Source organism: Ranitomeya imitator, chromosome 4 (genome assembly GCF_032444005.1).
Source record: "Ranitomeya imitator isolate aRanImi1 chromosome 4, aRanImi1.pri, whole genome shotgun sequence".
Taxonomy (NCBI): Eukaryota; Metazoa; Chordata; class Amphibia; order Anura; family Dendrobatidae; genus Ranitomeya; species Ranitomeya imitator.
In genome coordinates, this window is record NC_091285.1 from 410,275,737 (window position 1) to 410,293,405 (window position 17,669).

Genomic DNA, 17,669 nt, shown 5'->3' on the forward strand with positions numbered 1-17,669 from the left:
GAACTAGGGTAGATCATAAATTGGGAAACATCAAATTGAGCCAGAATAAAATTTCTGGGTTTCATACTACATTCCCACATGAGAACATCTTTTTTGCCAGAAGAAAGACGAGTCACGCTAATCTAAAAGGTCTGCCGGTTCAGGAAAAACCCGTGCTCTATAAGGGAGGCAATGAAGATACTGGGTCTGATCACGGCTTGTATCCCCTGTGTGAAGTGGAGTCAATTTCACTCTGGAAAGTTGCAGAAGGAGGTTCTGCGGACCTGGGACAGAAGACAAGAGTTCTTTGGACAAGATGACTTTTCCCTTCACCATGACAGCGCCGCACGTGAGAGATGGCATCCGCCCCCAGGAACAGGAAACCTGTAGCAGAGATATAAGAATGGGGCGGCCCCTCTCTCCTCAGTTTGGTTTCCTGTTCCTGCAGGTGGACGCCTGTCGCAGAGCTCCTACCTCCGGAGGGATACCCCCTCTGATGAGTCCGGTCCGGAGGCCGAGGTCCGCGGGGAAGCCAGCCGTAGTCGGCGGCATCGCGTGCGGTGCTGTCCGGTGTCGGGCTGCTGGGTCCGCGCCATCCCTTTCCTCGCTGGACTCCCCGGCGACCGCTCTGTGCAAGAGGCCGGTCCGGGGTTGCGGGGGCGTGTCCCTCACTGACGCTGGCGCCGAAGTGAGGGATGACGACTTCCAGTCGCAGGAAGTGACGTCACACGCCGAGGGAGCCGGTGTGCTGGACACTTCCGGGCGGAAGCTGATCCAGTGGCGCGCACACCGCTCCTCTATAAAATACGGCAGCAAAGAGGAGTCGCTGGTCCTGCTCTTCAGACGGAGATGACCGAACCAGCGGTAGATCCGGAGCTGCTGATGCCTGCGCCTAGAATGTCGGAAGACACTCAAGCTGCAGGGGTACCCAGGGTCCTGGAGGGGTGAGTGCCTTTGTAAGGCAAGCTACGCACACACGGATACCTGTACACTGTGTTTTGTAGGAAGGGAAAGCCACCTCCAAGCAAAAGAATAGGGTCTGTCCACTATGTAAAGGAAAACTCCCTAGGCTATACAACAAAAAGATCTGCCAGCCCTGTATTGACAGAACAGTTGCGGAGGAATCTTCTTCCCTATTACAAAACATTAAAACAATCATACGGGAGGAAGTTAAATCTACAGTTAAGGAACAGTTGAGACATCACACAAAGGAGACCCTCCCTCCCCCAACAAGTGAACAAGGGTCGGATGTAGATTCAGGGGATGAGCCGGGAGCCTTAACCCCCTCTGATGCCTCAGATTTAGACTCCTCAGATGAGGAGTATGGCCGCCCATGCTTTCAGTCGGAGGACATTGGAAAGCTGCTCAAACTTGTCAGAACGACTATGGGAGTAGAGACCCCTAGAGAACCACGGACAATCCAAGACACCATGTTTAGCAACTTGGAGCAGAAAAAGCAAAAGTTTTTCCCCTTCCATGATAACATAATTAAATTAATAAAACGTGAGTGGAAAAAGCCTAATAAAAAGATGTCTGTCCCTCAGGCATTAAAACGCAAATACCCCTTTGATGAGGAGGTCTGTGAGAAGTGGGATAAGGCGCCTAAGTTAGATGCAGCCATCGACAGCACTTCTAAGGGGGTTGCGTTACCATTTGAAGACATGGGAGCCCTAAGGGACCCCCTCGACAAAAAAGCAGATGCTTTTCTAAAGTCGGCTTGGGAAGCAGCGACATGGTCATTTAAACCCGGGGTTGCTGCCACTTGCACGGCACGTGCTATGGTCAAGTGGTTAGAGGAGTTAAGTGACCAAATCAAAAACAAATGCCCAAGAGAGAGGCTTCTGGAAGCATTGCCCTCTCTGCAAGGCGCCGCAAGATTCCTAGCAGACGCCTCGATAGATTCAGTTAGAAGTGCCGCACGCGTGTGTGCCTTATCTAATTCAGGAAGGAGAACATTATGGCTGAAAAATTGGACGGCTGACTTCCAATCAAAGGTCAAACTCTGCGGAGTACCCTGTGAAGGGCAATACCTTTTTGGCAAATCTCTAGACGAGATCCTTGAGAAAGCGTCGGACAAAAAGAAGCGGTTTCCACTCCCTTCCTTTCCCAGGCGCCGATGGGATACCTCTCGTTCGTCCTTTCGTGGTGGATATAGAGGGACCCGCGGCCGATCAGATGACAGGTCTAGTCGAGGCAGACCCTGGAGAGAGCGAAAGGAAAGGGGATTCCTTTTCAACAAACCTCCCCCCAAGCCTGATCCCAAAAATCAGTGACGCCAGCATTCCGGTGGGGGGGAAGACTCCGGCGGTTTGTCCATCACTGGGCAGCACTGCCGGCTTCTCATTGGATAACAAATTTGTTGTCAGAAGGTCTAAAGTTCAAATTCTCCAACCTCCCACCAAATCGTGTAAAAATGACCCAGGTGGGGGGAAAAAATCAGGCCATATTAGAAAGAGAAATTTATCTCCTCATGCAAAAAGAAGTGTTAGTAGAAGTACCCCATCAAGAGATAGGGAAAGGGTTCTACAGCACTTTATTTCTAACACCAAAACCAGACGGCTCGCTGAGAGTAATATTCAACCTAAAAGCCCTAAACCATTACATTCAAATAGACAAGTTCAAGATGGAGACTTTAAAGACCGCAGTAAAAGTACTCGACCCAAACTGTTACATGGTGGTGATCGATCTTACAGACGCTTACTACCATGTGCCAATCGCCGTCCAACACCAACAATACCTAAGATTGGTGGTAAATCTGGGAAAAACCCCCGTCCATCTACAATATCAAAGTCTTCCTTTTGGGGTAGCCATTGCGCCCCGTATATTCACAAAAAATTATTTCCGAAGTAGCATCTTTCGTCAGGAAAGAAGACATAATGTTGGTACCCTATTTGGACGATTTTTTGATAATAGCAAAAAACAAAGAAAGTTGCAAAAGTGCGGCCGCAAGGGTGCTGGAGGTACTGACCAATTTGGGATGGATGATAAACCTGAAAAAAATCAAGGCTTGTCCCAACTCAAACCCAAGAATTCCTCGGAATTGTGTTAGATTCAGTCAAGCAGGAGTGTGTCCTCCCACAGAGGAAAGTTCAATCTATCCAACAGAGGGTAGAGTCATTCCAATTACAACAGACTATCTCTCTGAGAAACGCAATGTCACTCCTAGGGGTCCTAACGGCAACGATTCCAGCAACGCGATGGGCACAAAGCCACACACGGGAGTTACAATGGCAGATACTAGCCGAACAAGAAAAAAATCCATACAATCTGAATCGGAAGATTCTTCTGTCACCAGAAGTTCAAAACTCACTAGAGTGGTGGCTGAAAACAGAAAATCTAACCAACGCAGTGCCATGGTCAGTACGAGATCCAGTAGTCATTACTACCGATGCGAGTCCGTGGGGTTGGGGGGCACATTTGGGAGATCAGGTCCTACAGGGTCAATGGGGAAGCCCAATGACAACAGCGTCCTCCAATCTAAAAGAATTGTCTGCGGTGAGACTAGCACTTCTTCATATAGGGGAAAGGATTCTGGGAAGACATGTGGTAGTGTTATCCGACAACAACACAACAATAGCTTATATAAACCGCCAAGGGGGCACAAGATCAACATCCCTTATGGCAGAGGCCAAAGAACTTTTTATATGGGCCGAAAACAACCTTCTTTCGCTAACCGGAACATACTTGAAAGGATCAGAAAATCAAGTAGCCGACTACTTAAGCCGTCACACGTTACATCAGGGGGAGTGGTCCCTGAACCAGCAAGTATTTGGGAAAATATGTGCCAGCTGGGGCGTTCCAGACGTAGACCTGTTCGCCACAAAACAAAATCGGAAGGTGAAGAGGTTCTATTCTCTGAACCCAAGAGAGCACCCGGAGGGGGTAGACGCGTTCCTGTATCGGTGGAACTTCCATCTAGCATACGCATTCCCCCCAATACCATTAATCCCGGCAGTCCTCAGGAAAATTCGGGAGGACAAAGCACGAGTGATCCTCATAGCTCCCTTTTGGCCAAAGAGAGCGTGGTTCACGTGGCTCAGGCGCATGTCTATCTCGGACCCGTGGATCTTTCCGGATGCTCCGGATCTCCTATACCAAGGGCCAGTTCAACATCCCCAAGTTCACAGATTGCATCTCACCGCCTGGAACTTGAAAGGGGACTTCTGTTAGCAAAAGGATTCTCAAGCCCTTTGGTGACCACATTGCTTGCTAGCAGGAAAAAGGTCACCTCAGACAAATACCAAAAAATCTGGCAAAAATTCCTAGATTTTTCGGGACGACAGTTGTCTGACTCTGGTCAACAGGTCCCAGTAAAAGAAATTCTTGAATTTCTCCAAAAAGGGTTGGAAAAAGGTCTGTCTACTAACACCTTAAAGGTGCAGGTCTCTGCCCTTGGTGCACTGTTCGATCAAAAACTTGCTGACCACCCTTGGATCTATAGGTTCATTCGAGCCTCCTTTACTTCCAGACCCTCAAAATTAATACCTAAGATAGCTCCCTGGGATTTGAATTTAGTTTTAAAGGCTCTTACCGTTTCCCCCTTTGAACCTCTGGATTCTATATCAATAAAATCCTTGACTCTAAAAACGGTTCTCCTAGTTGCCTTAACGTCTGCCCGCCGTACTTGTGAGTTACAAGCTATGTCGGTGAACCCTCCTTACACTACTTTCCATGATGACAAAGTAGTTATTAAAACCGACCCTGCCTTTCTTCCGAAGGTCAATTCTAAATTTCATAGAGACCAGGAAATTATTCTGCCCTCTTTTTGTTCCCAACCAAAATCCCAGGGAGAGAAGACCTTCCATTGTCTCGATGTCAGACGCTGCCTCCTTCAATACTTAGAGGCCACAAATTCCTGGCGTCAGTCATCGGCCCTTTTTGTCACCTATCAGGGGACAAACGGGAAAAAAGGCCTCAAAGGCAACTATTGCACGGTGGTTGCGTACGGCTATTTCACTTTCGTATTCTTTTTCTGGTCAAGTTCCCCCACAGGGTGTTACGGCTCACTCCACGCGTGCTATAGCCACTTCTTGGGCGGAAAGGGCTAACGCCTCGATAGAACAGATTTGTAAAGCGGCAGTATGGTCATCACCCTCTACCTTCTTCCGACACTATAGGTTAGACTTAGGTCAATCAGACTTGTCTTTTGGGAGAAAGGTGTTGTCTGCTGTCGTCCCACCCTAGGAATCTTCTATTTTTTCCTCTCACGTGCGGCGCTGTCATGGTGAAGGGAAAAATGATAATTACTTACGGGTAATTTGATTTTCCGGAACCATGACAGCGCCGCATTAATTCCCGCCCTATCTTGGTGATGGTTGTGTGATTCACAAAAAAAAAACAAAAAAAACTTATTGTATATGGATAAATGTATATATGCAAAGCAGGTGTGTACACAAGAGCTAACGAAATGGCTATACAAATGTAAATATGATACATAACTGTGTACTAACAAAGCAGGCATCTTCCATACTCTGCAAACAAACTGAGGAGAGAGGGGCCGCCCCATTCTTATATCTCTGCTACAGGTTTCCTGTTCCTGGGGGCGGATGCCATCTCTCACGTGCGGCGCTGTCATGGTTCCGGAAAATCAAATTACCCGTAAGTAATTATCATTTTCTCTTTCAGTAAGGAAAGCACTAAACCTGAAAGTAGATGTACCATGGGTTCTCTGTCCCTGTACCACCGTTACCGCGGATGCTAGTCAGTTTGGACGGGGTGGACATATAGAAGGAAGATACTGCCAAGGACAATGGAATCCAGGTGGCAGATTTCTTGAGCAGGACACCAATAAGTCCCACCGAGTGGGAATTGAATTCGGAAGCGTTCGACATGCTGTGCTGACGTTGGGGAATACCGCAGGTGAATCTCTTTGCCACCAGAACAAATGCAAAGGTCAGAATCTTCTTTTCACTAAATCCCCTAGACAGGGCAGCGGAGATTGATGCTCTTTCGCAACACTGGGGAGAAGGGCTCCTGTATGCATTTCCACCCCTCCCACTGATTCTAAGAACACTCGGGAAGATACGGGACGATAGAGTGGCAGTGATCTTGGTAGTATTGTCGGGGTCGTCATGACAATACCCTTCATCCACCAGTCATTCCAAATCAGATTAAGAGCATTGGTACCGGAGTGCAGGATGAGTCAGACAAAATGCTGGTTCAAACTCATTGCATGCTCGTACTTCCACACGTAGTGGGAACGTCACAGCAACTGAACTTTATTTCCTGATACACAACATTATATGACCTATTGGGGGAAGGTGTGCAGAGGGTGGGGTTAGGCGGGGTTTAAGCAATGTATCTAGTATTCAGTCCTTCTGGTTGGTCTGACGTCATATGATGGATCCTCCTTCCTCCACGTCACTTTAAGTTTCCATTTCTCCAGAAACGATACTTTAGCTTCAGAAACGAAAGTAGATTCTTGGCAAGAACAAAAACTAAGGCAAAAGGTGAATACTGGCAGCCATCTTAAATACAATTACATATGCATTAGCAAGCATGAAGGAAAAACTTATTGTTTCACAGCATAAGAATATATAAAAGTACAAAAGTGTATAAAGACATATATTTTCACCTTGACAGTATCTTTTTAGCCAAGAAGAAGCTTTTTCTCTCTACTAAACAGAATGGCGGTAGAGAGACCTATCCTTTTACCGAAGAGACATGATCTGCTGCACTAAGGTGCGCTGCTGTACTAAGGTGCGCTGCTCCACAAGAATCCAGACTCACTCCAACGATCTTCTTGTATCCTGAATGCCAGACCCTGAGATCCAGAGGCCTGTTGGAAGATGAGATCGCCACACTCCAAGCAAGCAGGAAGCCGGTGACTTCGGCAATTTACAATAAAATTGGGAAGCGATTCTGTACCTTTTTAGGAGGAACTCCAGTAGACACAAGTCCGGACATTTCCACAATTCTCAACTTTCTCCAGTTAGGCTTTAAGAAGGGCCTTCTGCCTACTACTTTAAAAGTGCAGATTGCTTCCCTTAGTGTTTTCTTTGACCTTTCTCTAGCCGCACATCCCTGGATAGTGAGGTTTTCTAGAGCCACACACAGAGATTGAGACCCCTTGTAAGGATGTTCTCTCCGCCATTGGACCTTAACCTGGTCCTTAATGCCCTGTGTAAACCTCCATATCTCCTGTCAGAGGATATGGATATAGCCAAACTCTCTTCTAAAACAGCCTTCCTTGTAGCCTTTACATTGGCCAAAAGGTTGGGGGAAATGCCGGCCCTATCTATACAGGGGCCCTATCTATACAGGATCCATATCTACAGATTTTTGATGATAGAATAGTTCTGAGGCTTGACCCAATGTTCCTCCCCAAGGTGGAATCATCTACAAATATGAACCAGGAAGTGGTCCTTCCCTCGTTCTGCCAGCACCCTAGAAATCCAAAAGAAGGGGTCTATCATAATTTAGACGTCAGAGAGACAGTACTAAAATATCTGAAGGGAACCAAGAGTTGGAGACTAGACAAAAATCTGTTTATACAATATGGGGGGCCAAATAGGGGCTGCAAATCGGCAAAAGCAACTATCGCGAGGTGGATAAAGACTATGATAGACTTGACTTATAGAGCTCAAGAGAAAGATTTCCCCCCCCCCCCCCCCGAGACACTTAGAGTCCATTCAACCCGAGCTATGGCTACATTATGGGCAGAAAGGGGGTGGCCTCAACAGAACAAATCTGCAGGGCCGCAACTTGGTCTAGTCTTAGTACTTTCGCTAGACATTACAAGCTAGATGTTTTAGAACAATTACCATTTGGCAGGAAGGTCTTGCATGCAGTAGTCCCACCCTAAGAGTACCATCCTTTGGTACTCCTCCATGGTGCTGTCAGATGGTGAACTGGAAAACGGTAATTAGACCTACCAATAATTGTGTTTCCAGGAATCCATCCTGACAGCACTACTAGTTCCCTCCCCACTGCAAGATTATTTGTTTGCATACTGATGTGACGTAACATTGAATTGTTAATAAAGTTTCTTTTTTTGCATCCATCCAGATGTGGTACTTTGGTAAATCACTGGTGGGTGGTAAGGAGAGGGTCCTTTTAACCGCTCATTGTTCCTGTCCCACTGAGGGTAAGAAGGAAGTCCTCCATGGTGCTGTCAGGATGGATTCCTGGAAACACAATTACCGGTAGGTCTAATGACCATTTTGTTTATCAGTGGGCACAGGAGTTAGCCGCAGCTACCGGCTCCTGCCTCTTGTGACGCACTGCCGCTCCGTGCAACATGAGCGCAGAGCTTGTTCAAGAACGGCAGCAGGCAAATGTCGGTGCATTTGCACACACAGGGAGGCAAAAGCTCTTGTAGGATGGCATATTATGAAAGACAGAAAAAAAATCAACTTCTCGCCAAGAAAAACCTCCACATATGTACTTCCTGCAGAATTTCAGTTTAGGGATTGGACTGCAGAGGACTGGGATGGAGCAAGTTTACTGATGATTACTCTCTTCATATTGTTTGGAACATCCGATAAAATGATTTTTCAGTCACCCATGACGGCACCATGAGAGAGGAGATCCGCCTTTCAAGGACAGGATACCTTCAAGATGAAAATGGTGGCTTCTCTCTCCGCATCAGTTGGTTTCCTGTCCTTGATGGGGAATCCTCAAGATGATTTCAAGGAAAATAGAAGAGGATGCCTGGGGCAGATGAGTTTGGCGGGTAGAGGTCTGCTGCATCTGCTACCAGGTACCAATAGTGCCCCGGAGGCCACTTTTTTTCGTGCCCTCGCTGAGCGAGCATGGGGAGGTGTTATGTCGGGCCACGTGGCACATCGGTGCACGGGTGAAGTGGGAAGAGGATGCCTGGGACGGACGGGTGTTTGGCAGCCGAGCTGCTGCATCCACTACCAGGTGCTAGCGCCTCGGAGGCCACGTTTTTGTGCCCTCCCTGAGCGAGTGTGGTGGATAGCTCTGTGGCAGATCGCACAGCCATAAAGCACATCGGTGGTGGAGTCGGGCCTGGGGTGGTTGGTATGAGACAGAGTTGTGTGCTGCAGCCAGAGTCAGTGTTCAGACAGATTGTAGCCTTGTGGGGTCATCCTTGTAAAGACCTTTTTGCCTCAAAGGACAACAGGAAGGTCAACTAATTCTGTTCCCTAAATCCAGCAGACGATCCATGGGCGATAGATGCTTTCAGGATAGAATGGGCACCAGGGCTCCTACAGGTCCTTCTCAAAAAATTAGCATATAGTGTTAAATTTCATTATTTACCATAATGTAATGATTACAATTAAACTTTGATATATTATAGATTCATTATCCACCAACTGAAACTTGTCAGGTCTTTTATTGTTTTAATACTGATGATTTTGGCATACAACTCCTGATAACCCAGAAAACCTGTCTCAATAAATTAGCATATTTCACCCATCCAATCAAATAAAAGTGTTTTTTAATAACAAACAAAAAAACCAACAAATAATAATGTTCAGTTATGCACTCAATACTTGGTCGGGAATCCTTTGGCAGAAATGACTGCTTCAATGCGGCGTGGCATGGAGGCAATCAGCCTGTGACACTGCTGAGATGTTATGGAGGCCCAGGATGCTTCAATAGCGGCCTTAAGCTCATCCAGAGTGTTGGGTCTTGCGTCTCTCAACTTTCTCTTCACAATATCCCACAGATTCTCTATGGGGTTCAGGTCAGGAGAGTTGGCAGGCCAATTGAGCACAGTAATACCATGGTCAGTAAACCATTTACCAGTGGTTTTGGCACTGTGAGCAGGTGCCAGGTCGTGCTGAAAAATGAAATCTTCATCTCCATAAAGCATTTCAGCCGATGGAAGCATGAAGTGCTCCAAAATCTCCTGATAGCTAGCTGCATTGACCCTGCCCTTGATGAAACACAGTGGACCAACACCAGCAGCTGACATGGCACCCCACACCATCACTGACTGTGGGTACTTGACACTGGACTTCAGGCATTTTGGCATTTCCTTCTCCCCAGTCTTCCTCCAGACTCTGGCACCTTGATTTCCGAATGACATGCAAAATTTGCTTTCATCAGAAAAAAGTACTTGGGACCACTTAGCAACAGTCCAGTGCTGCTTCTCTGTAGCTCAAAAGTGGCTTTACCTGGGGAATGCGGCACCTGTAGCCCATTTCCTGCACACGCCTGTGCACGGTGGCTCTGGATGTTTCCACACCAGACTCGGTCCACTGCTTCCTCAGGTTCTCCAAGGTCTGGAATCGGTTCTTCTCCACAATCTTCCTCAGGGTCCGGTCTCCTCTTCTCGTTGTACAGCGTTTTCTGCCACATTGTTTCCTTCCAACAGACTTACCATTGAGGTGCCTTGATACAGCACTCTGGGAACAGCCTATTTGTTGAGAAATTTCTTTCTGGGTCTTACCCTCTTGCTTGAGGGTGTCAATGATGGCCTTCTTGACATCTGTCAGGTCGCTAGTCTTACCCATGATGGGGGTTTTGAGTAATGAACCAGGCAGGGAGTTTATAAAAGCCTCAGGTATCTTTTGCATGTGTTTAGAGTTAATTAGTTGATTCAGAAGATTAGGGTAATAGGTCGTTTAGAGAACCTTTTCTTGATATGCTAATTTATTGAGACAGGTTTTTTGGGTTATCAGGAGTTGTATGCCAAAATCATCAGTATTAAAACAATAAAAGACCTGACAAATTTCAGTTGGTGGATAATGAATCTATAATATATGAAAGTTTAATTGTAATCATTACATTATGGTAAATAATCAAATTTAACACTATATGCTAATTTTTTGAGAAGGACCTGTATATGCCTTTCCTCCAATGTGCCTCATACTGTACCATCAGTGTTGAGAAAGATCAGGGAGGACAAACCAATGTAATTCTAATAGCCCTGTTCTTGCCAAAGAGGCCTTGGTTCTACTGGCTGAAGGCAATATCTGTAACGGATCAATGGGTCCTTCTGGAAGATCAGGATCTCCTGTCCCAGGGACCCTTTCTCCATCCTCAGATGTCCGGGTTGCATTTAACAGCCTGGAATTTGAGAGGTCACTTTTAGAGGGGAAGGGTTTCTCAGCAAGGTTAGTCTCCACCCTGCTTAGTAGCAGAAAGCTGTTAACTAAAATTTCTGGGACGATTTGGAGAAGATTCTTATCCTTTTCAGGATTGTTTCGGGAAGGGGAGGTTCCATTAGTATCCATACTAGAATTCCTTCAGAAAAGACTAGAGCTTGGCCTAGCAGTTTGTACCTTAAAGTTCAGGTTTCAGCACTGGGGGCCTTATAGAATTGTGACCTGGTTAATAATAGGTGGGTGGCCAGGTTCATTAGAGCCTGTACCAGATCCAGCTCAGTTCCATCTCCTAGGCCTCCTCCATGGGATCTGAACCTGGTATTGTCACAATTGGCAGAGAGTCCATTTGAGCCGCTAGACTCGGCCTCTGAAAAGATGGTTTCAATGAAGACCGCTTTTAGTAGCACTTACTTCGGCCCAAACAATAAGTGATTTACATTCTTTGTCAGCAGACCCTCCCTACACTCAGGTCATGGAGGTTAGGATAGTGTAAAAATTAGATTCTGGTTACCTCCCTAAGGTGGTAACAAAATTCCACAGAGCTCAGGAGATAATCCTACCATCCTTCTGCCCTAACCCAAACAACCAGAAGGAAGAAAAGCTGCAGCATACCCTAGACGTTAGGAGGGGTCTTCTATGTTATTTAGAGATGACAGAACCTTGGAGGAAACAAGAGCCCTGTTTGTGTCCTTTCAGGGGTCGAGGAAGGGCCTTAAAGTGTCCAAGCAAACTATAGCTAGGTGGGTGAGACACCATAAAGTTAGCTTATGTTAGTGCAGGCATGGCTATTCCTGAAGGTCTGAAGGCCCATTCTGCAAGAGCCATGGCGACGTCCTGGGCGGAAAGAGTAGATGCCTCCATCGACCAGATTTGTAAGGCGGCCACATGTCGTCTCCTTCTACCTTCTTCAAGCACCATAGGTTAGACCTGTCTGCCTACTCAGACCTCACGTTCGGGAGAGGGGTTTTGCAAGTGGTGATCTCTCCCTAAGAACCTAGATCTCTGAAATTCTCTCATCATGCCATCATGGGTGACTAAAAAATACGGGTATTATTTACCTGGTAATGTATTTTTTTCGTAACCCATGACTGCACCCTTACATTCCCTCCCTTCTTAATCACTCCTTTTTTGTTCGGTGAATTTTAGTTTTTACACAATCTCCTTCGTGTGGATAGTATTGATTTGATTATATAGTTGGATAAATTATTTTGTGTATACTAAGGCAGGGTTCACATTGCGTCAATGGCAATGCGCTGACAGCATCCGTTACACAGCGTCACTAACGCTATGTAATGGATGCGTTATCGCACCCATTGACTGCCATTATGTGGCGCATCGCTAACGCATGTCATAATCGGCATGCGTTAGCGATGTGCCGTCATTCTGTGACGGACCCTCGGACGCGGTCTGCAGTGTTTCCAGGTCCGTCACAGATGGCGTAGGTGAAGCATCTGTGCTATCGCGATCGTATAACGCGATCTTTAAAAGGCACTAGCGTTGGTGCAGTCCGTTTAACGTTCCTCTCATGCTCTGGAAAGCAACTGATGCGGAGAGAAGAGACAACCTTTTTATCTTGAAGGTTTTCTGTCCTTGAAGGGCGGATCCCCTCTCTCGTGTGGCCGACATGGGTTACGAAAAAACACATTATCAGGTAAGTAATACACATGCTTCCCAGAGACGAAAATGGGAGTGCTACCACTAGTCCTTTGTCATGCAAATGGCAAAACCTCTTCAGACCATTTGTATGAGATTGTTTTTCGTCCAAGGGAGCGGGCTCGCTAACCATTTTGCCAGCTAACACTGTGATGAATAAAGAATATGTATATATACATCCTCCATGAGCAACTCCTCCCACCAATCCATGAGCAATTTGATGAACAATGCTTTTTCCAGCATGGAGAAATAAGTACCATGTCACAAAGTAAAATTGATAATTAAGTGCCACAGTCAACAAGTCAGTCAACAAAGCATTGAAATTTTAAGTCCATGGCCAGGAAACTCCCCAGATCTCAATCCCATTGAGAATTGTACAAGAATCAGTCAGGATTTGGACTGGAAGTATCTAAGTCAATAGTGTAAATATTGAGTATTTTTCATAAAATGTATTTGTCAATAAAAGTATAAAAACTTATGAAATTCTTATAATTGTAGTTCAGAAACCATAGAAACATCTGACTAAAAGGACTAAACACTGAGGCAGCAAACTTTTGTGAAAACCAAACCTTGTACGAGTCTCAGAACTTGTGGCCAAGACTGAATTTTAGAATGATTTTTATGTAATGTTAAGTGTTATGTTTGCCACTACATTAATTTCTAAACCGGTTTCTTCTCTCGCTCAGGCCCTTGGTATACACCGTTTCCATTCTTCTGCCTGCAGCCTATGTCATAGGACTCCTTTTCACCCTGAAGACACATTCCCATATTTATGATATTCACGTCAGTGACTGTCATGGTAAGATCATACAGAACTTGTTTATACCACCAAACATTTTACATATGACATTGTTACATCACTCTTGTATGTTGACCTTGTAGGAGTTATTCGATATTAAAGTGTGTTATAGTTAATACTTTAAAAACATTTTTACAATTAGAATAAGTAATGGCATAGCATGTGTCTTAACAAGAGATATTGACCACTGGCGCTCCCTATTGAAATGGTGGTGATCTTTTGTGGTTAAGAATGACTGCTAGAGCTGCTGGTGATTATGATGGGCTGTGTGGCTCCTGTCAGTAGAAAAAAAGCTAGTGAAAATGGTAGAGATCACCGCGAGTCAAGAATGGGTTAAAAGTATGTCAAAAATGGGTGGACTTACTGAGTTTCCATTGGGAGTCCAAAGGAAACTGATGACCTGGTATTCAATATATATGGGTACAGGACAGCAGTGTCTAAAGGATGTGAAAGTAGGATTCGCTGTAGATTGCAATGAGAGTTAGTTACTAGTTGACCTCATGTATTTATAGAATATGAGTATTCTGGAACCAACATCCTGGTTTACGTGTACTCACTTATTTGTCTGAGGGTACAATCCAGTGTCAGTTAGGACTGATAATTGGATGTTTAAGGCATGCAAGCTTAATCATACGTGCCCCATGCAGGATAAATGCACATTAGCTGAATGAGGAGGCAGTTGTAATTGCCAGTTAATACTTATATCCGTGTAAATGCCACTGTGAATACAGTGAATTAGTTAAAGCAAGTAAATAGTGCACTTACTGTTGCTTGTGTGCGGTGTAGATTATACTCACTGGTGCCGGCATGCGTTCAAGTATGATAGGTCACCTTGCAGGAGGTGCAGGCGGAGAAGATAGATTACCAGTATCATACCAGTATGGGAATCCCCGCTTGAACAGAACGCCAGATCCTCACGTGCTGCGGCCGGAAGGAACGATGAGGTCGCGGCATGGATAGCGGGGGGCAGAGCTTAGTGTGATGTCACAGGGCTCAGGGATGGGTGCGCTCATTATTTTCTATAAATACACAAGGTCAACTTGTAACGAACTCTCATAGCAATCTACAGTGAATCCGGCTTTCACATCCTTTGGACACTGCTGTCCTGTACCCATATTTATTGCATACCAGGTCATCAATTTCTTTGGACTCCCAATGGAAACTCAGTAAGTCCACCCATGTGTCATAACTAGTGACCAGTAAGTTGTGACTTCTGGGACCAGCAATAGCAAAGAGCTGCAACTAGAGATGATTACAACCCCTGGCAAAAATTATGGAATCACTGGCCTTGGAGGATGTTCATTCAGTTGTTTAATTTTGTAGAAAAAAAGCAGATCACAGACATGGCACAAAACTAAAGTCATTTAAAGTGGCAACTTTCTGGCTTTAAGAAACACTAAAAGAAATCAAGAACAAAAAATGTGTTAGTCAGTAATGGTTACTTTTTTAAACAAGCATAGGGGAAAATTTATGCAATCACTCAATTCTGAGGAAAAAAATATGGAAACGCCCTGTAAATTTTCAATCCCAAAACAAACACCTGCATCATATTAGATCTGCTCGTTAGTCTGCATCTAAAAAGGAGTGACCACACCTTGGAGATCTGTTGCACAAAGTGGACTGACATGAATCATGGCTCCAACATGAGATGTCAATTGAAACAAAGGAGAGGATTATCAAACTCTTAAGAGGGTAAATCATCACGCAATGTTGCAAAATGTTTGTTGTTCACAGTCAGCTGTGTCTAAAATCTGGACCAAATACAAACAACATGGGAAGGTTGTTAAAGGCAAACATACTGGTAGACCGAGGAAGACATCAAAGCGTCAAGACCGGAAACTTCAAGCAATATGTCTCCAAAACCGGAATGCACAACAAAACAAATGAGGAACGAATGGGTAGAAACTGGAGTCAATGTCTGTGACCGAACTGTAAGAAACCGCCTAAAGGAAATTGGATTTAGACACAGAGAAGCTAAACAAAAGCCATCATTAACACCTAAACAGAAAAAAAACAAGGCTACAATGGGCTAAGGAAAAGCAATTGTGGACTGTGGATGACTGGATGAAAGTCATATTCAGTGATGATTCGTGAATCTGCATTGGGCAAGGTGATGATGCTGGGACTTTTGTTTGGTGCCGTTCCAATGAGATTTATAAAGATGTGCCTGAAGAGAACATGCATATTTCCACAGTCATTGATGATATGGGGCTGCATGTCAGGTAAAGGCACTGGGGAGATGACTGTCATTACATCTTCAATAAAGGCACAAGTTTGTTGATATTTTGGACACTTTACTTATCCCATCAATTGAAAGGATGTTCGGGGATTAGAAAATCATTTTTCAAGATGATGATTCATCCTGCCATAGAGCAAAAACTGTGAACACACTCCATGAAAAAAGACACACAAGGTCAATGTCATGGCCTGCAAATAGTCCGGATCTCAATCCAATTGAAAATCTTTAGAGGAAGTTGAAGAAAATGGTCCATGACAAGGCTCCAACCTAGAAAGCTGATCTGGCAACAGCAATCAGAGAAAGTTGGAGCAAGATTGGTGAAGAGTACTGTTTGACACTCATTAAGTCCATGCCTCAGAGACTGCAAGCTGTTATAAAAGCCAGACGTGGTGCAACAAAGTACTGGTGATGTTTTGGAGTGTGGTTTTTTTTTTTTTTTTCATGATTTCATAATTTTTTTTCCTCCGAATTGAGTGATTCCATAATTTTTTCTCTATGCTTGGTTAAAAAAGTAACCATTACTGACTACCACATTTTTGTTCTTGATTTTCTTTGTGTTTCTTAAAGCCAGAAAGTTGCCATTTGAAATTACTTTAGTTTTGTGCCATGTCTGTGATCTTTTTTTTTTCTACAAAATTTAAACTGAATGAACATCCGCCAAGGCCGGTGATTCCATAATTTTTGCCAGGGGTTGTAGATGTTTAAAATTTGACTATCAACATTGTTAAAACTTTTCCTACTAAATCAAATTGGCATTAAATCACAGGTGCTACTGAGAATTTAAATACCCCAAAAAGATGTAAAGCTGCTTTTACACTGAAAAGTTGTGAACGAGTGTACTTAACCCCGTAGTGAGACACAATTTTGACCTTCATGATAAAGCTCAATTTTTTAAAACCTGATATGACATTTTGTGGTGGTAATTCTGGAACACTTCAACAGATCGCAGTAATTGAGACTTTTTTTTTCCGTAACACTTGTTAGTGGTATGTTTTTAGGGTGCGATGTTTGATTATGAAAATATTAGGTTTTTGGTGATTGGAAAAACAAGACTTTTTTTTCAAACTTTGAAGTTTTATATCCCTAAACAAGCTAGTCATTGCTGTACAAATAATTAAGTCATGGTAAAAAGTGTTGGCATCCTTGAAATTGTTCCAGGAAAAAAGTATTTCTCACCAGAAAATTGCATAACAACGCATAATTGCACTTTTTTTGTGTGTTGTTCCAATGCAGACAAAATGAACTGAAGGGGGGAAAAAAGCAATCTGGACAAAAAAAAATCACACAACCCCCAAAATGGCCTGGACGAATATAACTAAATATTTAATTCCACACCCCTTGGAATAAACTGTATGAAATTGCTTCATTTAACGATAAACCAGCTGCTTCTCAACTGGAATTCTGGAATTTTGGACCACTCTTTTGCAAACTGCTCCAGGTCTTTCATATTTGAAGGGTGCCTTCTCCCAACAGCATTTTTAAGATCTCTCCCACTGGTGTTCAATGTCATTTAGATCCAAACTCATTGCTGGCCACTTGAGAACTCTAGTGCTTTGTTTCATCCCCTTCCAGGTGCTACTTGAAGTAGGTTTGGGGTCATTGAAGTGCTGGAAGACCCATGACTTAGGACGCAAACCCAGATGTTTGTTTCCGGTGGCAGCAGCTCATTCTCGAACTTTGGGGTGACAGGTTCCCTTTAATACAATGGCACAAATGAATTTAGCAAACGTTCAGCAGGCACATTAAAGGAATTGTTGCAGGATGATGAGCAGCAGATGACGGCAAGCAGAAATTGTACCATTAAAGGAATTGTTGTAGGATGATGGGTAGCAGATGAGAGCAAGCATCTCACAGCTCTATACTTGGCCTTTACTGGCTATTAAAATGGGGGACCAGCCCCAAAGAAAGATGTAGGGTCCCCCTATAATTAACAACTAGCAAAGGCTAGGCAGACAGCTGCAGACTGATAATAGCCTAG

The 17,669-nt window shown here is 44.5% G+C and overlaps 1 protein-coding gene across 3 annotated transcripts in view; it reads left to right on the top strand.

Moving 5' to 3' along the window:
- The window catches only part of LOC138676261 (uncharacterized), a 211,740-nt gene that overhangs the window by 154,924 nt on the left and 39,147 nt on the right, over nt 1–17,669 (top strand). For all 3 annotated transcript variants that reach the window (XM_069765375.1, XM_069765374.1, XM_069765376.1), the window contains one exon: nt 13,340–13,452. In XM_069765375.1, coding sequence (XP_069621476.1) covers nt 13,340–13,452 — 113 coding nt within the window. The remainder of the gene's footprint in view (nt 1–13,339; nt 13,453–17,669) is intronic.